The 26503-nt window shown below is 31.2% G+C and overlaps 1 protein-coding gene across 2 annotated transcripts; it reads right to left on the bottom strand.

Moving 5' to 3' along the window:
* Positions 1-1841: 1841 nt before the first annotated feature.
* On the bottom strand, positions 1842-22749 carry LOC107441407 (receptor expression-enhancing protein 5). Of its 2 annotated transcripts, XM_043054212.3 has the most exons (5): positions 22438-22749; positions 17049-17142; positions 15056-15191; positions 11665-11812; positions 1842-1991 (listed from the first exon to the last, which is right to left on the bottom strand). In XM_043054212.3, exons 1-5 carry the CDS (start codon positions 22598-22600, stop codon positions 1975-1977), a joined length of 558 nt encoding a protein of 185 aa, XP_042910146.2. In that variant the 5' UTR covers positions 22601-22749; the 3' UTR covers positions 1842-1974. The 2 variants fall into 2 exon arrangements, with proteins under 2 accessions (XP_042910146.2, XP_042910147.2); XM_043054213.3 differs by lacking the exon at positions 15056-15191.
* Between the last annotated feature and the right edge of the window lie 3754 nt (positions 22750-26503).

Below are 26503 nucleotides of genomic sequence, written 5' to 3'. Positions count from 1 at the left end.
ATGGACGAAGACTGTACCACAGAAAGTTTTCAATGCCATACCAGTTGACACACGAAAAAGAGGCAGGCCAAATCTGAGATGGATAGATGGCCTAAAAAGACCTTTTGGTCTTAAGAACTACAAACTGGAAAACACTAGGAGGAAAAAGGTTAGCCTGGAAAAATTTTCGTGAAAAGGCAAAGGCCTACCCTGGGCTCTCGAATCATTGATGATGATGAACAAAAATGTTTCTCCAGGACTCAGTAGAATCCCAATACATCAAACACTTTTCCCGAAGCAATAAAGATAAAATCGATTTGAATTTCCCGTCGATCAGCTAAGGGAAATAAATCACGATTTGGTAGCAGATTATATTTTTCAACAGAAAGAAACCAGGTTGGACAATGCTAGTCAAAAGGCTCAGTCCATCCCTATCACAAGATAATGTTTGTCATTAATTGTTCTGTTGAAAAATAGTGTCCTGATATTTCGGATAGAAAGTTTGAACCCCCTTCATGTTAACTTCACTTTCTGCGTATCTTGGGAAGTTTTAAAGCTGCTAAGATTATTTTGACACACAATTTTATAATTCGTTTATCTAAAGACGTAAAAAATAATTTTTATTCAATGCCTTTAACAATGGTGAAAAATTTTTGACTTGTAAGGTATACAAATTCTTACATCATTTTAAACTATGTAATTTTAAGTAACAAAATACTAAGTTTGAACAAAATAAACTGAATCGTTTCTTTGTTATTAAATTTCATAACGGCCATAATTTTTGAATTTTGTTTAAGAACTATTTCACCCATTTTATTAATTTAAAATAGTTGGAAAAATTATATACCTTAAAATTCAATTTTTCTCCAAACCTTATTTAATAAAAGAATCATGAAAATTAATTTTGACCTGGAACTATCTGTGAATAAACTAAATTTATAATTGTAAACAACATATAAGATAAACAAAAATATCTTGAAATATGTTAAGAGTGAAAGCTAATATTATTAATTGTTATGCATATTTTGTTGGTTAAGAATCAAAATCTTGGTTTTTCTAAATTAATTAGTATATTTTGTGGTCAACCTAATCATAAGACCTAACCTAATCATAAGAACAAAAGTTATCCATGAGAATATTAAAACTAAAATATTTGTAAACAGTGGATATATTAAAATCAAGGGGTGTGAATTAAAACCTTTCATTCGATGACCCACACGTAAATTTTAAAATTCATTAAATTTTCCTCAAGATGCTTAATGTATACGAATATTTCAGAATGGGGAGAAGTTTTTTTCTGTTGGTTGAGCAGAAGATTTTCAGTGTTCTCAGGGTCTTATGGACCTGGTCATGATGAGTATACGTCTAAAACGAATTTCCTGGGTGTTGCTACTCATATCTGTAAAAAAAAATTCCACTTGTTTCCCTCGTAGATATTATACACACTATATTATGAGGAAACAACAATGACTGTGCTCTTTTGAGAGCTAACTATATTTATTAGTTTGAATGGCTTGACAAACAGCTGGACATACTTTAATGCTATAGTAAATGAAATAGTTTAGTATAGCTGAAATATCATGGTTAAATATCCCATAGATGACGCTTTGGGTGGTCACTATTATTGAAAAGACGAAAATATGAAACAAAATTCCCTGCTCTTTCCCTTTTATTTTAGGTGATTTTTAAATTCCCTATGGAGCGGCAACCCTGTGATCACTTATAATGACGTTCCTCTCATCCTTAAATTTGCCCCTCAAGGATCCTTTCTCCAAATGCTCTTCCATAGAATGCATTCACATAATCCTTTCTAGAATGAAGTCATAAAATTAGAACTAGTGTGTTTATAAAATATGACAAAATTCTTCACAAAATCATTATTTTATTTCAATTCACGAACACATTTTGAGAAAACGACACACAATTCAAGTGTAAAATACAATTCTGAAGCCTTCTTTAGATGAACATTCTTTGGCAATGATATGATGAGGATACTCAAGAACTGGACAGTGCTATAAATTATGAATAAATATGTTACTGACATAAAAATTATTTATGCATTGTTAGGCTCAACAAATAGATTACTTGAAAGTGCAATAATAACATTTTGTACAATGAATGGAGTGTGTGAGGGAAGATGTCAAGAGAAGCAGTTCTTCTCTTTTATAAGAAGACAAGGGGGTGATTGTGTGAGTGAAAAGTTCTTTAGTAAAATCATTCATGACCCATTCCAAAAAAAATTATGTCTTTCTAAATTTCTTACTAAATTACACGCAGCGTAATTTTATCCGGCGTCGAACGGCCGATCCGATTTCGGGTTCACGACGACTCGTGTTCAACTCCGTCGCCTCGTCGTTTCGGACCCGTCCGGAAGACGAGGAAACTCCTGGACCCCCAGAGGTATTGATTTGTTACGGGAACACGGAGGACTTTGTGACTCGACAGATTTAACGTCACCATTAACTACGCGGTGATCGAACCCACGCAGCATGATTTAAGTGAATAATTATGTATAAGTTTACTTTCATCTCCAATCACATTTATTATTCTACCAGAAAATATGTTTACAAATGAAAGAGGTGCCATGTATAAGTTCTATTATTTTTAAATAAAATATACAAGAATTTTTATATATAAATGGGATCGACGATTTCTCGAACTGTCTGGGCCTGGGATTTCCAGAAACTTCCGGATTCCGGAGCACGATTGTCTCTGTGAGACAACATCTACTTTGACTTGGCTGAAAGGTATTTGTTACTTTGATTATCAAGCAATTTATGTGGTTATTCCAGCAGTGCCGTAACTTCGCCCCGTGGGGCTCTGGGGCAAAAATTTTTGGAGGAGGCCCTTTCAAAAACTTTCAGTATTCCATCTCTAACCGTCATTTTAGCTATTTATGTATTATGTTAGCGAATATATTTATGAAAACAAGTTATTTGTTCGCATATAAATTGGATTACAAAACATTGTAAGTTTTCCACATGGCAAAATACAAAATTTCAGCGAAATCGATTAATCCTGAGAAATTAAATTTTAAAAAAGTCGTACTTATAAGACTCGATTTCTCAGGAACTAATCAACCAATTTCGCTCAAATTTGCATTTTCCATGTGAAATTAGATACTTTAAAATGATACGAAAAACAAATTATATGCCTTACGATTCAAAAGTTTTCAGACTATTATTATCCCGAAGAGGAGTGATCGTTAAGACACGGTTTCAAACAGATCACCGAAATCAAGCATCCCTGGCTGCGGTCAGTGTGCAGGTAGTGACCACTTGGATTAGCCTGCGTATGGACCGAGGGTGTGCGGTATTGGTCCTCGTTAAACTGGTATACCATAAAGTGCTCGACTTCGCGTGCAGGTCGCCGGGTTACCGAAGCGGGGGTGCCATCCCCTCTGCAGAGGATCAAACCTCAAGGGATGTTTCCCAGACCGTCGCCAATAGCTTATTGTGCAGCACTAGTGCGACGTAAATGATCAACAACATTAGACTATTATTAAATAAAAAATAATAAATATTTACTAAAAGTTATTTTTTGCATGGAATTATCTTTAGATAAAAGAATTTTATAATCGTGTGCAAAAATTTTTCGATTCCCTTAAAAAGCTCTCGATCTGTAGTGAAATACAAAAACAATTAAAATTAACATTTGGGGGTCCAAACTTTGGATAGCTCACCTTTCCAAACTATTGGGACCATATTTTCCAGATTACAGCTACCTCCTATATTACGGGGGTTAGAAAATCGAATCTGTTGAACAAAAGTTATGTTTATTCAGGGAAAGTATGTTTTAGTGTCTGATTGCGTAACTTAAAATAAAATATCGTGCACTAATTAATTTGCATATTTGAAGTCATACCCTCGAATTATTAAGATGGAGCCCTAGAACGTGAAGATCCGATCATTAAATCAAAAGTTATTCAGGGTGGTAAATTTATGATTCACTGTACGTAAAAGGTACCAATTTATGATATCTCACCGTGAAAATATGACTAGGGGAAAAAAAAGCTATTCATGTTGTCTACTTTTGTCCCCCATGTCCACTGTAGCCTCCTTTTCCTCTAAATATAATGCTAATCATAAAATACCAATTTTATAAACCTGTTTAATCCGGTTACTATATCGTAAGGAAGGTCTTTTCAAGACAAAACCATTATAAAAATGAAAATTACTTTTTAGTTTCAAATCTAAAAGTTTTTTGATCGCATTATGGAAACTGAAGGAAATTATAGACTTTTTTTTCTATCGGCACATATACCACATTAAAAAAAATTCCTAATAGAAAAAAATATACCGATTTTTTTTCTCTATATACATTGATTGACAAAAACAAAGTTGCATTACTCCAATATGGACAGGTCCCTAGAAAATATAGCTATATTTTGAAAAGAATTCGTTCTTAAATATTTGGCCTATGTATTCATGACGCTATGTAATCAAATGTGACAAAATTATGACAAAGAGTAATAGTTTTTTCTTATGAAAGAAAAATGAGAAAAAGTCAAAGCATATTTGCTAATTAAAAAAAAAATTCTTTTTAATGGTTTGTCAATACAATGAAATTTAATTGCTACGGATTTCTAAGCTGATGTTCATAGCTTTTTTATTAAATTAAATGCGTTTTTTATTAAGTTAAATATGATATTTTTTTATATGTAAAGTAAAGATTGCATTTCATTTTTTAATGAAAACAAAGTTGTTAAAAACCCTAAGAATTCGAAGTTCCAATTAAAAAAAATTAAAGGTCTTAATAATTTAAAAAATATAAAATAAGAACAAAATCAATGCACACAATAAACAGTAAAATTATCAATTAAAGTACTATACAAATTAAATTTTATATACGAACGTAAAAAAAAAGCAATTGCTATATTATCAATCTTATGAAAGAATTCTAACAGTATATAAATATAAAATTTAAATGTATTAAATGAGTTAATGCAAACATTTACGTACCTCCTTATAAATAAATTTACATTTGGTTTTCCTGTTTTCCAAAGAAAATTTTTATTAAGAATGGGAATTATTGATATCATGATTTATGTTTGAAAAAAAGGAAGTTGCAAATAATTTTAATAACCCTTAATTAAAGTTAAATTTTAATTTCAAAAATTGAACAAAATAAAAGTTAACAGAAAATTTATATCTGAATTAAAAATGGTTAATTTAAATGACGCAATTAAATGAGCTAAAAACTGGAATTTAACTGGAACGTTTTACGTTTGTCTCAGAAAAAATCTCTTGACAAAATGACCTAAGTAAATGTCAACAAGAGTCATCCCCTTGGATCCCTTAAAAGCATCTGTTTTCCTAGAACATCTAGATTGTTGCTAGTTTAAGACAACTTAAGGGACATATAGATGGTACTGTAAATATCTGACATTTTATAAAAGCACAAAAGAGCCCAGGGTCATAAAAATGATTAAGGCAATTTAAAGAAGCAAAAGGTCATTTTCCCATGGTGTAAAAGGAGATGGCTATTTTTTGAGGAGTCAAATAACTGTGGGGTAAACTCTGTGGGTGGTATGAAGGTTTTAACACCTTCATTCCACCCACAGTCAAAAGATGCTTTAAAATATATCTATTGGTCTCAGTGTATGATGCATTTTTCAGGATGCAAAAAAATTGGTACTTATTTAGGTTTTCTAAACACTTGTTATGTTTTTTTTATGATGTGCTGCTCTTCTCTTTTCGCATTTTAGTTTTAAATTTTTTTAATAAATTAAAAGTCGTAACATGTAGAAAAAAATTGAAACAAAACCGAAGTACTTTTCTTGTGGGGAGGAATTTCTATTTCAATTAGGAAAATAGCTAGTAAATTGCAAAAAAAGTAGTTTCTTTTTCTAAAATTCTCAATTTTATTTTACTTTATTGTAGCGAATGTCAAATTTTCAGAAGGGGTGGCTCACATTCTCAGCCATCTCAATTAAATTTCAGAGGAAAATAAAGTTTTCGATTTGGAAAATCGCTTTAAAGTCGAAAATAAAAGTTAAATATAAATTTTACTTGACCTTATGTCTGAATTTCAGAAGAGGTGAAGTATATTCTTTGCCCCCTCATTTTAATTTAAGAAGAAAATAAAATTTTCTGTTTGGAAAAGAGCTTCAAAGTTTTTTTTTAAAACAATTTTACTAGACTTTATTATTTCAAATGTCTAAATTTCAGGAGATACAAAACACATTTTAGCCCCCCTTTCTTTATATCAGAAGAAAATAAAGTTTTCTATCCTCTTACCATGATTTAAGAGGAAAATGGAGTTTTCCTTTTGGAAAACATCGTCGAAGTTATGAAACAAAACAATTTTCTTCTTCTAAAATTTCCTACTTTACTTGATTTTATTCTATTAATGTTAATTTCTAAATTTCAGAAGATGAGAAGCAAATTCCCCACCCCCCTCACTTTTATTTCAGAAGAAAATAAAGTTTTCTATTTGGAAAATAGATTCAAAGATGAAATTTTTTTTAGTTACCAATTTCTATTATTTTTTAGCGCTTTGAAATTTCAAAAGGGGCGAAACACTATGTTCGCCCCCTCATTACTATTTCGGAAGAAAATAGAGTGAAAATTGGAATTAAAATATTTTTTTCACTTTACTTTTCCAAAAGTCAAAAAACACATTAATCGCCCATAACAAAGTAAAGTTTCCTACTTTATGTATATCTTCCAAACTGAGGAAGAATAGCTTTTTTTTTCTTCTCTAAAATTACCTATTTTACTAGACTTCGTCTTGGCGAATTACTAAATATCAGAAGAGGCAAAGCACATAAATGTTAGAGGAATATATAAAGTTTTCTATTTCAAAAATAGCTTCAAAATTGATTATTTTTTTTTAAATTACCGATTTTACTCTATTTTCGTGAGTGTCTAAATTTCAGGAGGGACGAAACGCATCGTTTGCCCATCACCTAAATTTTAGAGGGGCCCTCTGCCTCCCCCTGGTTGGCACGCCACTGGATCTGACGCTAGATAGTAGAGGAAGCAACTAAGTAAACCAGAAGTGCAATATACAGAAAGTGTTAACAATCAACTACATGCAGATGTGGCCTTTCCCCTTCTCTGCAAAACGTGTTTGTTCTTTTGAGAAAGGGAAGTAATTCGCGAAAAGGTGTTTTACAGTTTTTCACCCTTCCCTTTATGTTATAGTAGGTACGCAATTACAAAAATGAAAATTTTCATCAACTCTATCTTAACACAATTTCTTGCCTACCTATATATAATTAGAGTACTTTATTTTGTAAAAACATGATGTGGTCTCTTCATATGGGGCCCCCTTGACCGTCGGGGCGGTGCCCCGGCGTAGTTACGGCCCTGTATTCCAGGTGAGTGACCACCTTGATTTTATAAATGTTTTGAGGAAATTTTTGTGAAGATATTATTTCATTGCCTATTTTCATTTGAGATTTATATTTTAAATAAGGCAAATATTTGGAACATGCATGTGAATAACGAATTCCAAAAATAAAAACAATTATATTTTTTTAACTCTTCTGGGTTTTAAAATACATAAAAACAGAAAAATAACTATAAAGACACTATAATTGAATAATTTTGTGTTTATAAATCAGCGTAACATCTCAGGGTGCATAACCAAATTTTTCAACAAAATATAAGCACCTTTTAAGCACTCAAAAATATTTTTAAGCACTATATACATTTACAAAATGCAAAATAATTTGCGAAGACTTTACGAGATTATGATAAAATAACTAGTTTCTGACAAAATGGTGCATTGAAATAGATCGTGAAAAATTCCCTTTTTTTATTATTGTAAAATACTTCATTCATTTCTACCACTTATCTACTTTTAGACAGAAAAAAGCCATTTATTTTAAATAACCATTAAGAGAACAACTAAGTTAGCATTTTGAACTCTGAACTTACTGCGGTATGTAAAAAAAATTTTAGGTTGGATTTTTATGGAAGATTTTTCTTTAAAAAAAATATATATATTGTTTATGGAACAATGAGAGAACATTTACAATGATATTTTGAAGGTCAGTGTGAGTCTTCTACTTTAGAACTCTCCCCCCCCCCCAAAAAAAAAACAGGATCCCATGTGCAGTATCCCCTTGTCCACACTATTTTTTACTTTTAGAATGCTTCACTTTCCTCATAGAGCATCATTTTAGGCAAAAGGAAGAATATACTAATGAAAGGGCATGCTTTCCTCCCCTCACACACATCTCTTTTTGTCTCTCCTCTACTCTCCATGTATAGTCTCATTCTAGGTTATAAAAGAAACATTTTTTGTTTTAAATATTTTTGTAAGACTGAATTTTTTTTTAATCACGTATAGTGATGCTGGAAACTGAAGGACTTGCAGTTTTTAGGGACCGTGGGAACCCCGTAATATGATTTTTTCCTTAGAAATAAATTTTGCTGCTGTAGTTTTCCATGACCAATGTTTTAATTATAGAAACTGAAAATTAAATGTATCAAATCTTAAGCAGTGTCGGCACGACACAAAATGTGTACCATCTTAAAGATATTTATTTTTAATGTGGTACAGACAGCAAATAGACCAATGAATTTTTATTAGGTTAAATGAAAAATTTATTAGAATAATATACACAGCAACTGTTATACATACATAATCTGATAAGTATTAGTTGCATAACTTTGCCCTACTCGCCTGTATGTTTTATTAAAAAAATGAACATTTCAATAATGGAATGCAAGTATGAAAACTAAATAACATAAATAATATGTCCTTTGTACAAAATATTTATACAGGCAAATCCCGCCTATTAAAAGTGATTAAATAACTATCATTAAATTTAACTAATTCTGTCCAAGAAACAATATTTGATAATTAAATTTATCTAATAAAAATATTAATGACTTGAATATAACTTCTGTTTCTTAGAATATCTGTATTAAAATTTTGCAAGAATATGGTAGGGGAAAAACACTTCAAATAAATAAACAATAATAAAAATTAACATTTGCTCTCACTTTTTAATCCGATGAATGAAATTAACTTTCAAAATGTAAAAAAACATACATTGTTTTATCAACATCTTATTTCAAACTATTTTAAAAGCTGCGCTTTTTAACTTTATTAAAATAAATGTGTTTATAATTTTAAAACAGGAATAAAACTTCAAACAATGCTATATACATTAAAGAAATGTATGCATTTCTTTTGTAGCAGTTTATTTACACAATTCTTTTTTAATTAATAAAAATTTGAAATAATTTATAAAATGCATGCTTGTTTTTTAGAGTAAATGTTAATATATTTAGAAAAAAAATACTGACTCTTCAATGTGTTAGGAAAAAAAAAGTAAGCAGTCAAAATATATGTGATTTACAACCCCCCATGAACGTTTCTCCCATTTATAAACTCTCATTACAAGGGGGATGAATAATTTCAGTCACATTAGTAGAAGATAATGTTTTCATCTTACTAAGCAGTTACTAAAACATGATGCATAGCTAAATCTTTTAACAAAAAATAAGCACCTTTTAATTACTTTTTAAGCAGTCAAAAATATTTTTAAGCACTATATACAAAAACAAAATGAAATATAATTTTCAAAGCCTTTACATGATCATGGTAAAATACCTAGTTTCCGACAAAGAACTCTTTCTGGACTACATTAGCCACCCTAAAAAGATTAGAGATTTTCGGTTCAATTTCAGAGTGAGGAAAATGAAGCTGGAAATTGAGAATCTCTTGCAAAATGCAGCCGAGTTGCACACGAGAGTGCATGAATAATTCTCACTGAATCCAGCTCAGTATATGCACACCCGAACCCGGAAGCATTTCATCAAACATGTAAAATGATGGATGCTTTCATACGCTAAGGAACGACAGTATGCCGAAATACATCGTGTTTGAATGATTTGTGAAAACGTTGAACAGAACAATTTGAAAACCACGCTTTTGCATTATACGTGCCGAACATCGACATGGAAAAGAAAAAAAAATTCTCATTTTCGAAAAGGGAAAATTAAGCAGTTTTTAAAAACACCCCATAAAAAAGCACCTTTAAGGGCTTTCAAAAAACGAAAATCGAAAATAAGCACTTTTTAAATATGCTATGCACCATGTGAAAGGTTAAAATGCAGCTTAGAAAACTTGGGCAGATAGAATCCATATTTAGCAGGAAACAAAAAACCTGCTGAAATTTCTTTGGCTAATTTTATATTAGTGATACATTTATAATATTTAAAAGAAAAAAAAATACTGAAAGTTGTCAAATTAAGCATTGACCTTATTGAAAAATTGGATCTTAAGCTTTTTTCATTTTTTAATAGATTGCAAACACTTTCTTCATATGTTGACCATAACTATTACAGCAATTATAAAAGTAACACGCTATTTATTTAAAATTTGTCATTTGATACGATCTTCAATGTTACAATAACTGGAATAGATTGCATACAGATTGACTTACAGTTCTAACAACAAAAAAATCAATCTAAAGAAAAGAATAATTGTTTACAGAGATACAAAACACCCGGTTGCATTAAAGCCACTTCACGTTTCAAAAGAACATACTTATTCTGTTTATATTATTTTAAAAAAATTAATAAATTCAATTGAATTGGAGTTAATGAAGGGTGAAAATTGTATCATTACACGTCATATCAATATAAATTAAGCATGTATCATTCAAATTCTAAATTGTTTCAAAATGAATAAATGTTCTAATGGAAGGGAAGCTCTAGTGAAGATCCCTTACATCAGTGTTTCTCAAACTTATGATTTTTGTGTACCCTTTCTAAATTTTTCATAACGCTGTGTACCATTAATAAAAAAAATTAATGTATTTTTTACTATAAAAAAATTGCACAAGAGTCAAAAATCACAACTGTCTGTTGATACCACTAAAGATTAAATATTAACAATGCAAAATTAACAATGCAATTAACTCTGCAAAAAATAGCCAATAGAAAAAAATGTAATCGTAAATTTTAATTGCTAGATTTATTTTTAAATAAACTTTTTTGAAATTTTCGCTTGCTGCAAGATACTTTGCATAAAAATGCGTACCCCCTCTAAACTGTTCCCGTACCCCTGGGAATACGCGTACCACACTTTGGGAAACACTGCCTTACATAGATGATTTTGCAAGAGTGCCGTAAATATTTATGTTTGGGCTAAAAGATTGGTTAGCACAAAATGAAAATGTTGTCTGTTGTTTCAATATAAGTTGATATTTTATTATTAGGGAAAATTAAGTCACAGGTTTGAAGAACCAGTTACTAGAAAATAATAACAGTCTGTACACATTGTGCATGTTGCTGTTAAACTTCTTTTAAAAAAAATAATAGAGTTAATTAAAACAAAAAATTACAATAGAGAGATTGTGCATTGCATAATGTGTAATATTCTATTCCATAACAAAATCTAAAATATCTTTTTATAAAAATAAAAAAATCTTTTTATAGCTAGTCCAAAAGACCATCAATAGTTATTTTAAGGGGGTGCAAATCAAATTTCAGAGGTCTTTAACCGATGGACCACCGTTAATTTGTAGCTTGATGAGGTTTGAATTAAAAATCTGACGTTAGAAAAACTAATATAAATTGTGGTTGCACATGGTCAGAAAAGCATAGTTTTGCAAACATGAAAATATAATTTGGGTGTATCAATAATGTATAATAAATGTCCATAAGTAAAAATTATTTTAATAAATCAATAGATATTCCGTAGAAGAGAGAAATTTACCTTCCACGCTGTCTGTGTAAATGGAATGTGGCGCAGTCTTCTGTTGTTCCTCGTTTGTTGTACGGAAGAAGGGGCGAATAGCATAGTCGTAGACAATGTCAGAGCCATTTCTCTCCTGAGGTGCATAACACCAATACAAGAAGCCACACTGTGAAGAAGACAAATTTATTAGGCATGAAACCACATCAGTGACTTTCTGTTCAGGCTGACAGTTTAAAATATGAAAGGACAACAAGTTAATCAAGAAGAAAATTTGATTTTCTTTGGGAGCATATCTGTGATAAATGAGATCCATAAATAAAATTCAAAAAAAAAAAAAAGACTCATAAAAAACCCAAAAAACACTAACAGGGGACTGTCCAGACATTTTGTAAAATTGTGAAAAAATTACTAGTAATTTGTGAATATAAAATAAACGTTAAGTCACATTCTTTCAACTAGGGTCCTGTTATTGCAAAAAACCTCTTTGAAGAGTTTTTGAATTGTAAAGACATTCAAGATTATGCTCAACACTGTAAAATTATAATTATAAAAATTGAATTTTAAAAAATAAACAACAATTGCTGCTTCTAAATTAGAGATGCAACATACAAATATTTGGTATTTAGCCTATACTGCTGAAAGCAGAATATTCATTTCGGACGAATAAAGGAAGATTCCTGGGAAAGGTTTATTCGATTAACAAAATAACAATGAAGATAAACAAATTTGTGAAGGGTCCGATTAAAAGATAAATTATTTTGTGAAGGGTCCATTTTTAAATTAAAGTATTTTGTGAAGGGCCCGTTTTTATGAAAAGATATTTTGTGAAGAAACCGTTAAGGGACCCTAATTTCTTCTAAACAGACCCTTACCTAATGACACTATTTCTGTTACAAGTTCAATTTTCTTTGGAAAATATATACAGGTATTTAATTTAAAATTTATTTTGATGGATATATTATTGTTTTTCAAAAAGTAAAAATCTTTTTTGTTGGAGATAATATTAAATGATTTTTCTTTATATGTTAATAAATGTTCTCTTGACACTACAAGAATAAACTATATTGAAAATAACAACCTTTGTTTGTTTATTCTCTCTCATACAGCTTTGTATTAAACCATATCAAGAAATTCTAAAAAGGTGTCTGCAGTCATGAATTCTTAAAGACAAAATGTATCTGTTACATTTTAGATTTTCAAATTCATGACTTAACAAAGTTACTATTTTCTCCAACAATAACACAACAGTAAATTTAAAAAAACATTATTATAACATTAATTGAAATGATAGGTACAACCGAAAACTGCTATACTCTGCATCTTCATATTTATAGATCTTAAAAACAGAGTAAAGAAAGAGTTGAAGCAATAAAATAGCTGGGAAAAAAATACAAAAGCAAATAATTTTTTTTTCTCTGAAGAATTATATTCTAAAGATACTTTTCGTATTCATCAGAAAGAAAGAAACACTCCTGATTTTTCTGTTCTTATTTCGGAATTTTAAAAAAAATTCGGCAATGACTGGCTTGCTTCACCTAGAATTTTAAATTGACAAAATAAAAAATAATAAAATTTTTAAATCACAGAAGTTTGAAAGATAATTTGATCTAGAAATGATGTTCCTTCTTTCATTTTTTGAAAGAACATGATAAAAACATTTTATATTTTAATAAAATATGATTGTGAGGGGGGACTTTATTGCAAATTCAGATATTCCGAAAACAATGAAATTGAGGAGTGGGGGGTAAATTCAATTTTAAAAATTAGATTTTTCAGTGACCAAAGTCCATGACTTTCTATGATATTTTTTAAAAAAATAGCAAAAACCATGGCGACAAATTTTGTTCAATACCAAAATTCATGACTTTCCAGGTGCGCAGATACCCTGTACCTATCAAATATGAGAGAAGAACCATCCTAGTAAAATAGCAGGCTATTTTCAGGGTGGGTGAAAAATGAAAATTAATCCATCCCAATCAGTAGAATTTGGCTGAATCCTTTCCTTATCCCACAAAAATATAGGATAAATCACTTTTTTTAAATATTGGATGTAGTATATCTACCACTACAAAAACACAATTCCAATTCACTAGTATATAAGACATGTTAACGATTCTTGGGGTACTTATTCACACACAACGTTGGTCTGTATACACTAGATTGCTAATGGCAACATAGGAGCGATAACGATTGTGAACTTAATACAGCTCTCACGATCAGTACAGTAATTTTATTACAGCTTCTCACAAAAACAGCAATGAATTCACTAGTCGTATCCATTCATCGACAGATAAAATTCTGGTGGGAGAGTACTGAAGTGTATCTATCACTACAAAAATGCAATTTCAATTCACTAGTATATAAGATATGTTAACCCAATTCTACCTTTTCATAGATGAAGGTTGACAAGTTCGATAATTACTCTCTCTCCCCACATAGGATATCCCCCCCCCCAAAAAATATACAGGACAATGGCGAAGCCTGACTAATTCTTTTAAAAAAAAGTAATGGTAAAATTTAGAACTTTATATATTTTGGGTGTTATAAAAAGCTATGTAAATATTTGTGAACATTTCTTCTTTTAGGAGGAAATAGTGCGCTTCTAGTGCCCAGCTATTTTTTAAGTCAAAAATTAACCCAGCATAAATCTTCAAATAACAGCCACAATTAATCTAAAACTCATTTTTATTTGCACATGAATAACTTTACACACTATTAGGATAACCAGGAACTGCAAGAACAGTTTCCGCAGAAAACTTAGCCTGCAACCATTGCAATTTCGCCTCATAAATGACTCAAATCAACATAACAAAAATACCACTCTTCACATCAACAAGTTTAAATCCAAAAGCAATTACAAAATGTAATGTGACAGAAAATTAATTCCTAAACCAAAATTTTAATCACATAATTCCACAAAAAATATTACGTATCAAACCAAAACTTCAAGGAATCTTTCTTTACTTAACCAAACAACTCTATCCTATTTGTGCAATAACAAATCTGATTTTACATCGCACACATAACATGGCAATCTACTTTCACAATCGCCACCTGGAACTTTCTGTTTACAATTTTTCCAACCTACAAATTGAAACTAGATTATCAGCTGGTGCTGAACTTGGCGATAAAAAACAATTTCAAAAACGGGTGTGTACAGATATCAAAGCTGCATCTTTTTTTTTTCTTTTCATTCACTGGGGAATGAGATGCAGTATAAACTAAACCCTGATCGAGGCGGCACACCCCTTTTTAGGGTGGCATCCGGTTACATCACAACTGGTGCCAGCAAACTATTCCCCCATTACCTACGTAGAGAAAAAGATTCTTTCGTATAACATGCGGTTCAATTTTCGATCAGAATTCAGAAAAAAAGCTGTAAATTATAAATTTGTTTTTGTTCACACACCTTGAATATCCAATATCCTGGAAGCCAGTGAAGGAAGAAAATGAATGTTTCAGCAAAATTCAAAGCAGCATGAATGAGCCAGTATATCAACCACTTCTTCTCAACTAAAGGATTTGGTTTTTCTAAGGCTACAAATCTAAAACATTCAAAATGCTTTTTAACATACAGTAAAGGAAGATTTCAGATGATAAATAGTTCATTAAACAATTATTTTTCCTTAATGAAGGATCATTTAGTAAAAGAATATTTTTACTCCTTGATGAAAAGTAGTGGGAGATTATTGTACCTACGGCAAGTAGGTGACGAAACTCGTGGAAGGAAGTTTTATCATTTCAATCCAGTTTAAATATTAGTATTCATTTTCGAGCTACTTTCTACACAATTTTTAAATAAGCAAAAAATAAATATTTAAATTTTTTTAAAAATCAAAATAATAAATTTTTTAATATTTTACGTTAAAGAGTTTAGAAAAACTTACATTTTATAATTATATTAAGAACCATCAAAATAACAATAAAATTTTATTAATACAACTGAATATAGATACTACTGAAAATACACATTGAATTATCCATTACAAATGGCATGCTAATGTTAAAAATCAAATAATATTAAGTATTATGAATACTTAAATAATATATGCAAATTCTAAAATTCTCTATAAAATTACAATAAATGAAAATTTAAAAAAAAAAATTAAATGTGATCCATTTTAAATGTTTCGGTACTATCTTAAATCTGTTTAAATTGGAGTTATTTTTAAAAGACTTATTGTTAAACAGCCCTGTGGCTGAAAGATTTTTACTTTGATCTTTTAATGTAAAAATATTACGTTTGCTTAACAATATCAACATGGATTAACATACTTAAATAAGGATTCTGAAAGTATTTCGGTTTATCCTTTTGCTTTCTTTAAAACTCTTATACTTGTCAGTGCATGCACTCTTCCATACCTGTTTTGATGCTCCAATTTTTTCCCTCATATCACAATGGTGACACCACTTATTATTTCGGTCCTAGAGAGAGCTTTCATACTCTGATGTACCTTTAAACTTGTTGGTGACCTTTCCAGATAGGTTGCCAAGATAGTTAGGATAAAAATTACACAAACAAATATAGGTCTGGGTATAATATATATTAGTAGAAATAGACAGGGTGGCAAATTTTTCAACAAACAATTAGCAGATTTTAAGTACTTTTCAAGCACTAAAAAAATTTTTTTAATCACTTTCCAAAAAAAAAAAAAAAAAAAATCTTAATTAGGATCTATGCAGTCAAATTATTATTTTCTTTGGTTTAAAGTTCTTAAGTTATGTGCAGAAAATCAATAAAATTCAAAAACATTTTCAAAAACTTTACATAATCACACTAAAAATAGCTAGTTTCTGATATATAGTGCGCAGAAAATTGCGAAAATCATGCATTTTTTGTGATTTAGAATGACAATCGACATGTCGAAGAAAAAATCTTTTTTTAAAAGGTAGAAATTGAAGCACTTTTTACAAAATCCGAATAAAAAAAAACACCTTCAAGGACTTTTAAAAAATGTAAATCAAAAATAAAGCAAAATTAAATAAATTTAATCTTTAATTAAATCTACGATTCAATTTTTGAAAAGGGAAGGGAAAGAGAAACAAATTTATTAACTTACTTAACAGTCCCTCAAACAATGAGATATTCAGTTCTAAGCAATGAAATCTGTCAAATTGATAATTAATGAAATTAAAATGTGACATCTGCTGATATGACATTTAAAATACAAGTATTGTAGTTTGGTACAATATTATTTGTTCATGTGCATTACTATTGTTTGCTCATGTGTAAGCATGACATGCAATGTTAAAATGTATAAATGAAAATATAAAAAGTAAGTTCTAGGTTATAATGAAAATACATCCTATTTTCTTTTAAGTATTAGATTATCAAATTTGCATTTCGCGTGTCACTAAGTATATGTTGCTTTGTTTATAATAAAACCTTAGACAGATATTACGTTTGATAAAGAGGATAGATGAAGCCAAATCCACTCATGATTAATGAAACACCGTGTTGAAGCAATAATCCAACCAAGAACACTGATGATGCTCCTGTATAAAAAGAAATTTAATTAATTCAGACAATCTCGAATAATCATATACAATAGTCAAACTAATGAGCGATGAAATACTTGATAGATGGTTTGGAGGAATGGGTTTACACATATCATCCACCCAGTTTCACTAACAGCCAAAGTTATCAACTTTGTTGCAGAAGAACTTAAAAGATTTCTAGCAGAAAGATTTTTCTTTTGAAACGTAAAAAACTTTACTTTTTTTACAGAAATTTACGCATAATATTTGAATCCTGCATTTAGATAATCGCTTTTTTCACCAATAGTATTGCAAATCAATGTAATGTGTGCCAATTTCATATATGCTACGTTGAAATAGAATGGGATTGCATTAATTATGAAAATGTTGAGTAGAACAATGTCTTCTTGCATAATTCGTGGAGAAAATCAACATGGTAAAAAAAACTCACTCTGGAAAAGGGAAAATTAGGCACTTTTTAAAAACACCCAAAGAAAAAAAGCACCTGTAAGAGCTTTTAAAAAACAAAAATAAGCACTTTTTAAAAAACACTACCCACTTTCCTCATTTTTGATTACAAAATTTACAGAATTTCTTTTAGTTTCATTTTAGGCAAACTCATGTTCAGCAGAAATAATTCCGACACTTTTGAGGTGTTCTTCATTAAATGAAAAAGATATGTTTAATCATTGAAAGAGATTCAATAAGTTTGCTTCCAATCTTATTTAGGCTTGTATTTTCTCACCCTATTTATTAGGCTAATTTATAACTAATGTACACACGTAAAATTGAGATACAAGGGAGATAAGACAGACTAGAAATGGTGCAAATCAGATCACATTTGTCTTATTTACAATTAACAAATATAAACAGTCATTTAAGATAAAACAACAATTATATTTATAAGCTATCTATTTATTTACCTCACACAAGAACTGCCCAATGGGCTAGTGACGACGGTCTGGGAAACATTCCTGGGGATGATCCGTAGACACACCATCACAATCCTGTGATAGCCACTTTCTTAATTTAGACATAGATCTGAAGGGAAACTTTCTCCAGGTACCCATGATAACTGCTCAACGACCACAGGACAGATTTTACGATGCGTCATGTACTCTGTAGGTCTCTAAGCAGAGTCATAGAGTCAAGGATCGAAGTTCTCTAACTAGCCCCAGTTAACTATTTATAAGAAGAAATTACCCTCTGTAAGGGACAACATTTGATGGAAACAAATAATCAAAGACTATTTAGGAAAGTGACTCAAAATAATCTTTGCAGAATATTCAGAAACCCATCTTCGAAATGGTAAATATAGAAAGCAGTTTGAAAGATTTTGTTAGAAAATTATTATTAAATAAATATTTAGTGTATCTACCACTACAAAAATATAATTACAATTTACTTGTATATAACGCACATTAACTAGATTCTATGTTGGGGTACCTTTACATAAATGACGGTTGGCATTGTCGATAACTACTGTCCCCAAATTGGTGACCTAGATTTGATGTGAACATGCCTACCTTGACAGAGACTCCCACTTTGATAATAACATGCCTACTTTGACAGCAACGGCCACTTCTATTTGAGCACGCCTACTTCGATGGATGGTCCACAGTGAAAAGTTGACAGTTGTTACTCAGTCTCGACCACACACAACGTATACACTGCTAATGGCAACACATGAGCGACCTCGACCGTGAACTTAATACAACTCATACGATCAGCACTCAAAAGTCTGGTGATCTCAATACAGCTCTCCTGGCTTCTCACGAAACAACAATGAATTCACTATTCCTATCCGTTCATCGAGTTCTATCCCAGATATAATTCTGGTGGGGGAGTACTGAAGTGTATCTACCACTACAAAAATGTAATTCCAATTCACTAGTATATAAGAGACAGGTAAACTCTATTCCAGACAGGGGGTACCTTTTCATAGATGAAGGTTGAGAATGTCACTAACTACTGACCCCACAAAATGTAGTTGTGCTTAAGTAAAGTGTTCCAAGGATTTTTGTCCAATTCTCAAATTTAAAAAACATATTCATTTAAAAAAAAAACTTAGGTGATCTTTATTTACCCCAGAAACAGTGATTGTGAATTATCCCGGGTATATAAATCATAATTATAGCTGTATAAAATGCAAGTATTGTGCAGGATTTAATGTGTAGTAAAATGTCCCCAACGTTAATAAAGTAACTTGTTTCAGGTTTTTGTCAGATTTATACAGTCTTTGATGTATCAAGTCCAAAACCAATTTTTGACATCAAAATGCTAACCTTACAATTAGGATATGTGCACTAATAAATTTTTCCTTCTTCCCATTGGTGAAAGATCTTTGTAAATACATTAATAAAACATAAAATAATTTCCAAAGACTTGACATGATCATCAAAAAATAACTTCTAGTATCTGACAAAGAACTTTTTTCTCGATTATATCAGCCACTGTAAAAACAATTTATACAAAATTTTAAATATATTCAATATTGAATGGCTTATTCTATTTTTTTAAAAATAATTATTACTTTATTTAAGTAAAAAAAATTAATATAAAATCATAATTAAATTAACTATTATTTAAAATTTTTATTGAGTGCATTTTTTATATTAAAATAAAAGTTATCTAAAAAAGCATATTCAACAAAATATTGACATGATTAATATTATTGACCAGTACTGAATTTATAAAGATATGTTAAGAATTAAGCAAACTAAGAAATTCATATTACAAATGACCCCTAAAAATGTTTATTATTATTTGTTACCTGGTTAAGGATTACTTTAATGAAATGATTTAACAAAAATTTAAGTACTTTTGACATGTAAATACAATGAGTATTGAAGCTAAACATTTTTATCAGAAGTAAATCATTATATGGTATAATATATATTTTAACCATATAAAATATACATAATTAATCAGGAATGTGTCTAGGTTTTTCTGAGAGGTACCTATTTTGTGAAAATTTAGACATAATTTGTGAAAATTAAAAATTATATTAAAAAATCAACACAAAAATATGGATTTATCGTTTCTTACGAGATACAAAAATACAATTTTAAGAAAAAAGTATTTTGTGAAATTACCGTTTTTCCGTAAGTGGAATTTGTGAAGGTACCGTTAAACGGTAGTAAATTTGGCCTGGATAGACCCCTGTTAGTCAGTAGTGTGAGAAGTAAAATTATATGGTAAATTATATAACATATTTTTTTGGAATGAAAAATCTTTTTACTAAACATAAGATATTTTGTGGCATTTTAAAACATTGAAAGTCCCTCACTTTATCTTGCCTCTAAATATTATAAAGTTCTCATAGAACAACTTAAGAGTACAAATTTTTTTAAAATTAATACAATAATTGAAAAAAAAAGTAATAAAGTAGAATAAGAGTTTTTAAAAATTTTATGCCATTAGTAGGGTTGCCTCAGAAAAAAATAGTTTCTTTTAGTTTTCTAAAGCATGAAAATAGTTGCCGAAAACTATGAAAATAGTTGCCTAAATAAAAACAAAATATCCTTAGAAATAGGATTAAAATTTTAATAAATGACTAAATTGTCATATACCATGATCCATTTAGTTAAGTTGGTGGCACTAAATTTTTATATAAAAAAAATTAGTAGTATATTTGCAGAAATTAAATGCTTTTACAAGAATTCATTCAAAAAGTAAAAAAAACTTTTTCATAAAAAAAACATATACTTTTTTTTAAAAAAAGTTTCCCTTTTAGTGTTCTATGTCCTTTCTTCTGTGTGATTGTGACCCGCCCTATAAACGGGTTTGTGGTTGTGGCAACGCTACTCCAGCGCCGTGGTTTAGCCATAGGTGCTCACTGGGTAATGATAAGAGAGTAGCAATTCTGGCATTTATGAGACCAATGGAAAATAGACCCAAGTGCCCGCCATTAAACAATACATATATAATGAAAAGTGATTACTCAAATTTGAAATTCATGCATCTTAATGTCCTATTAAAAATTGGGTTTTTTAATATCATGGGAATTTTGCACCGATTGAAAAGGTGATTGAGAAACCAAGTAGACTTACAATACTCCAGGTTTTCAATCCAATTTATGCTAAAGAAAGCATCACTAGTACAGAAAAGTCTTTAAAAAAATAATAAATTGTTGCTTCTTTAGCCTTTTCAGGTAAAAGAAAGTTGCCTTTTACCGAAAATAGTTGCATTTTAGTAGCCTGCGGCAACCCTGAATTAGTGGACGCTTAAGATTATGCTTAAAACTCTAAATTAATTCTCAAATTTAATGAATAAAAGGGAAACTTTTTCTGGGTATCCACATGAAAATACATAATTATTGAAAGATCACCTTGTCAAGTTTGAGGATCTATAAGTAGTAATCTAGTACATGGTACTGATTTATCGCATGGCCATTAGCTTGCCAGTGACAAAGGCGCTTCATCAACAATGAAATTAACAAGAAAAATAAACTTTTCAATGCTCAGTTGGATGGAATCGGGGAGCCTGAAAATCTCTTACAAAGCGAAGCAGAATTTCACAAGAGACGACAAAAATACTTACGACCGAATCCAGCTTAATATGTGTGTAGCTGTGAACCCACGAGTGTTTAATCAAAACATTGAAGTCTTCGTACGCTAAGCCAAAATTAATTGAGGTTGAATGAATTGTGAAAACCTTTAATAGAACAATGTGAGCAGTCTTTTTGCCTAATTTGTAGCAAAAATCAACATAGAAATCTCATTTTGAAAATTAAGCACTGTTATTAATTAAAATGATTAGGCACACAAAACACCCAATAAATAAGTACTTTTAAGGGTTTAAAAAAACGAAAATAAGCACCTTTTAAGAACACTTAGCATCCTGTCTACTAAATTCTACAAGTGTTTTTCAGCCAATAGATTACAGGTTCATTAGAAATTTTAAAGCGAACTTTCACAAACTTTAATTGCTTCTCAATAGACAAGAGAAAGTAAGAACATACTCCAATCCCAATATAAACATGAAAAAAATAATGAAAGCGATGATCAAACGGGACCTTCAATAAATGAATCTACCTTTCGAATTGAATCCAATACAATGGTTTTGGAGAATACTAAAATATTTTTTTTTAAAAGCAGGGGTATAAGTGGATCCGAAAAACAATATTACAATAAACAGACAATAGAAAAGAAAACTTTCTTTGTATTGTGCAGAAATAAAGCAAACATTATATTTTAAAATTTAGTAACTGTTTATGAGAGTTTATAATTTTTTTCCACGAATCCGCACTCGATAACGAGCAAATGTGTTCGTCATAAGCGAGTTCGACTGCTTATATACATAAATCATTACCCAAAACAAGATAGACTCGGTTCACATTTAGAGAGACTTCTGCTTGGTCCAACATAGGCTTATACCAATGATTATCACGCAACTTTTTTTCCAATTTTATAAAAGTTTCAGTGCCTTCCACAGTTTGCAGATTTAATGAATCGTAGAAATTGTTGACTGCCATGAATAATTTAGACTCTGGAAATAATCGCGAATACAAAATATAAATTAAGAAGTTTCAAAGCAAAAAAAGTATTTGGAAAATTGAACTACTACATAAGAACTACTAATTAACAAGATTTGAATTTTGATGATAATGATTACTGGCGATCAGTTTTGGAGCTTTATGCAGTTTGCAGCTTATAGCTCTCCTAGCTTCTACCAATAATTATTTGGACACCTATGGTCCTGAGAGACGTCACGCCCTCCGCCGGTACATATCGTGTAGGGAATAACATCGGCATTAGTCCCATGCAAGATGCAACGCAGTTCGGAGCTCTCTGATTTCGAAAAAGGTATAATTGTCAGGTATCACAAAAATGGCCGATCCCTAAGGGACATATCTAGCGAGCTGAATTACCCAAAATTCGACAGTGGCCAATGTGATTAAGAAGTGGTAGGTAAGCGGTGAGAGTTGGAATGTGCCCCGAGTTGGAAGACCAACAAAACTGGGAGATAGAGACTGACGGGTTTGTCCAGAGAAATTCGGAAAAAACGCACTCAGCCGATCCCCCACATACTCCAGGAGTTTCAACAGGCATCTGGGAGTCTTGTTTAAATTAATACCATCGGTAAGGAAGCACATCTGCTTGGTTTTCATGGTCGTGCTGCTGTCCATAAGCCTTTGATTACAAAGTACGACCACATTGTTCGGTTAATGTGGTGCAAAACACATCGAAATTGGACCGTAGATCAGTGAAAAGCTGTTCTTTGGAGCGACGAATCAAGGTTCACGCTCTACCGTTCGGATAGCAGAGTCTGGGTCAGGCGTATGCCTGGAGATCGTCTCCTGCCAGTTGTGCAAACAGTCAAGTTTGGCATAGATGGAATTATGGTTTGGGGGTGTTACTCCAGGTATGGACTGAGACCCTTGGTCTCCATTTATGGCAAGCTCAACGCCGATGCCTACTGCACTATTTTGGACGACAATGTGCTTCCTACGCTGTGGCAGTTTTACGGGGTGGACCACTGTTATTTCCAGGACGACAAAGCCAGCTGTCATGTTGCGAGGGTCACCAAGGCTTTGTATGGTGCCAATGGGGTTAATCGAATGAACTGGCCAGCCCAGAGCCCAGACCTGAATCCTATCGAGAACTTCTGGGACAAGTTGGATCGCCGAATTAAGGGGTATACTACCTGTCCAAAATCGGTGAAGGAACTTACATGTCTTCTCCAAGCCGGGTAGAAGAAAATACCTCTGGTATATAATATAAATAAACTAATTTTCCGGGATTTTTCCAGTTTTTAAGCATTACTTGAAATTTTTCGAAAAAAAAATCATTTTTTTTACATAAAGGATCCTTTAATATATCGAAAAACACATTAAATAAATAATAAAATGTAAAATAAACAAAAGAGAAAAAAAGAAAATTTTTTAAAAGTAGACCACGGCCGGGGTTCGAACCCGCGCCCCCTCGCACCAGGCGTAAGTCACTTGAACATGGACGCTTAACTAATGTCCACTTTGTTGCCTGCAATGCTTTTGTCTGAGTGAGGCGAAAGAAAGTTCATTGTGGCGGTGTACAATGGTGTCTCACCTCGGTAGAGATAAGGGCATCTTTTCCACCGCATAATTAGAAAATATAGTAGCTTCTTAAAGATTTAGAATAAGTGTTTAACGTCTTTCGAAAGGTATAAATTCAATCGATTTATTAATAGGCTCAGAATATTATTTTAAACTCCACCACACGCGAAATAAAAAAGAAATCACCCTGAATAACTTTCGTTTTAATTTTCACGTACTCTCGGTTCAAGAGGGTGACCATGCGAGTAATTAGATATATCTTATCAAGTTACGAAATCAGACGCAAAAACGTACTTTCTCCGAATAAACATACAATTTTTTTGCGCATTTGGATTCCTGAACTTCAATACATAGGAGATAGGCAAAATTTCAAAAAAATTGAGCCACAGATTATGGTAGGAAGCTATATATATTTGGCGTAGTCACCCGAAAATAGCCAAACATTATCTTTGTAGCAGGAGAAGCAATTAACGAAGGGAGTTACGGAGTGAGTCGTGTGCGTAGCTCCTGAGTCGAAATTTATCCGTTTTTTAGCTAATATTCCCTATTTCCCAAAGAAAAATAATTATTTTTATATATCAAACACTTTATTCACGTTGAAATATCGGAAAATGAAATGTAAAAAAAGTTAAACAAAAAAAAAATTTTAAAAATTAAAAATTAATGCGTGATCAGCACCGAACCCCGAGACCACAGGGTCTACAAACTTCTTTACCCGTGGCGCTACCAACCACACCACAACTCACACGATGCGTTCACGAATATATAGCTTAAAGAACTTCCTTCCGGTTAATTAACAAAATCTATTTTGGCTCTTTATGTGCCCCGTAATTAGAGTATAAAAATCCCCTTTGGTACGATTGTTTGGTATATAAAACTCTAATTTCCGGCAGAGTTTGAAAATTATAAGTCAATATTAAAGGGAGTTACGGAGTGAGTCGTGTGCGTAGCTCCTGAGTCGAAATTTATCCGTTTTTTAGCTAATATTCCCTATTTCCCAAAGAAGAATAATTATTTTTATATATCAAACACTTTATTTACGTTGAAATATCGAAAAATGAAATGTAAAAAAAATTAAACAAAAAAAAAATTTAAAAAAATAAAAATTAATGCATGATCAGCACCGAACCCCTGACCACAGGGTCTACAAACTTCTTTACCCGTGGCGCTACCAACCACACCACAACTCACACGATGCGTTTACGAATATATAGCTTAAAGAACTTCCTTCCGGTTAATTAACAAAATCTATTTTGGCTCTTTATGTGCCCCCTAAAGAGAGTATAAAAATCCCCTTTGGTACGATTGTTTGGTATATAAAACTCTAATTTCCGGCAGAGTTTGAAAATTATAAGTCAATATTAAAGGGAGTTACGGAGTGAGTCGTGTGCGTAACTCCTGAGTCGAAATTTATCCGTTTTTTAGCTAATATTCCCTATTTCCCAAAGAAAAATAATTATTTTTATATATCAAACACTTTATTCACGTTGAAATATCGGAAAATGAAATGTAAAAAAAGTTAAACAAAAAAAAAATTTTAAAAATTAAAAATTAATGCGTGATCAGCACCGAACCCCGAGACCACAGGGTCTACAAACTTCTTTACCCGTGGCGCTACCAACCACACCACAACTCACACGATGCGTTTACGAATATATAGCTTAAAGAACTTCCTTCCGGTTAATTAACAAAATCTATTTTGGCTCTTTATGTGCCCCCTAAATAGAGTATAAAAATCCCCTTTGGTACGATTGTTTGGTATATAAAACTCTAATTTCCCTCAGAGTTTGAAAATTATAAGTCAATATTAAAGGGAGTTACGGAGTGAGTCGTGTGCGTAGCTACTGAGTCGAAATTTATCCGTTTTTTAGCTAATATTCCCTATTTCCCAAAGAAAAATAATTATTTTTATATATCAAACACTTTATTCACGTTGAAATATCGGAAAATGAAATGTAAAAAAAGTTAAACAAAAAAAAAAATTTTAAAAATTAAAAATTAATGCGTGATCAGCACCGAACCCCGAGACCACAGGGTCTACAAACTTCTTTACCCGTGGCGTTACCAACCACACCACAACTCACACGATGCGTTCACGAATATATAGCTTAAAGAACTTCCTTCCGGTTAATTAACAAAATCTATTTTGGCTCTTTATGTGCCCCGTAATTAGAGTATAAAAATCCCCTTTGGTACGATTGTTTGGTATATAAAACTCTAATTTCCGGCAGAGTTTGAAAATTATAAGTCAATATTAAAGGGAGTTACGGAGTGAGTCGTGTGCGTAGCTCCTGAGTCGAAATTTATCCGTTTTTTAGCTAATATTCCCTATTTCCCAAAGAA

The sequence above is a fragment of the Parasteatoda tepidariorum genome, chromosome 4 (genome assembly GCF_982258835.1).
Source record: "Parasteatoda tepidariorum strain Cologne lab strain chromosome 4, Ptep-v5.0, whole genome shotgun sequence".
Taxonomy (NCBI): domain Eukaryota; kingdom Metazoa; phylum Arthropoda; class Arachnida; order Araneae; family Theridiidae; genus Parasteatoda; species Parasteatoda tepidariorum.
Note: the sequence above shows the minus strand (reverse complement) of the source record. Positions and strands in the feature narration are given on the sequence as shown.

What these genes read in the sequence shown, in the direction of transcription:
- LOC107441407 (XM_043054212.3), bottom strand. Translation starts at nt 22,600, where the DNA reads ATGGCAGTCAACAATTTCTACGATTCATTAAATCTGCAAACTGTGGAA. An exon ending in CCGAGTCTATCTTGTTTTGG is followed by an intron (nt 17,143 to 22,437) that starts GTAATGATTTAT and finishes CTTTTTATACAG; the next exon opens with GAGCATCATCAGTGTTCTTG. An exon ending in CAGGATATTGGATATTCAAG is followed by an intron (nt 11,813 to 15,055) that starts GTGTGTGAACAA and finishes TCTTCTTCACAG; the next exon opens with TGTGGCTTCTTGTATTGGTG.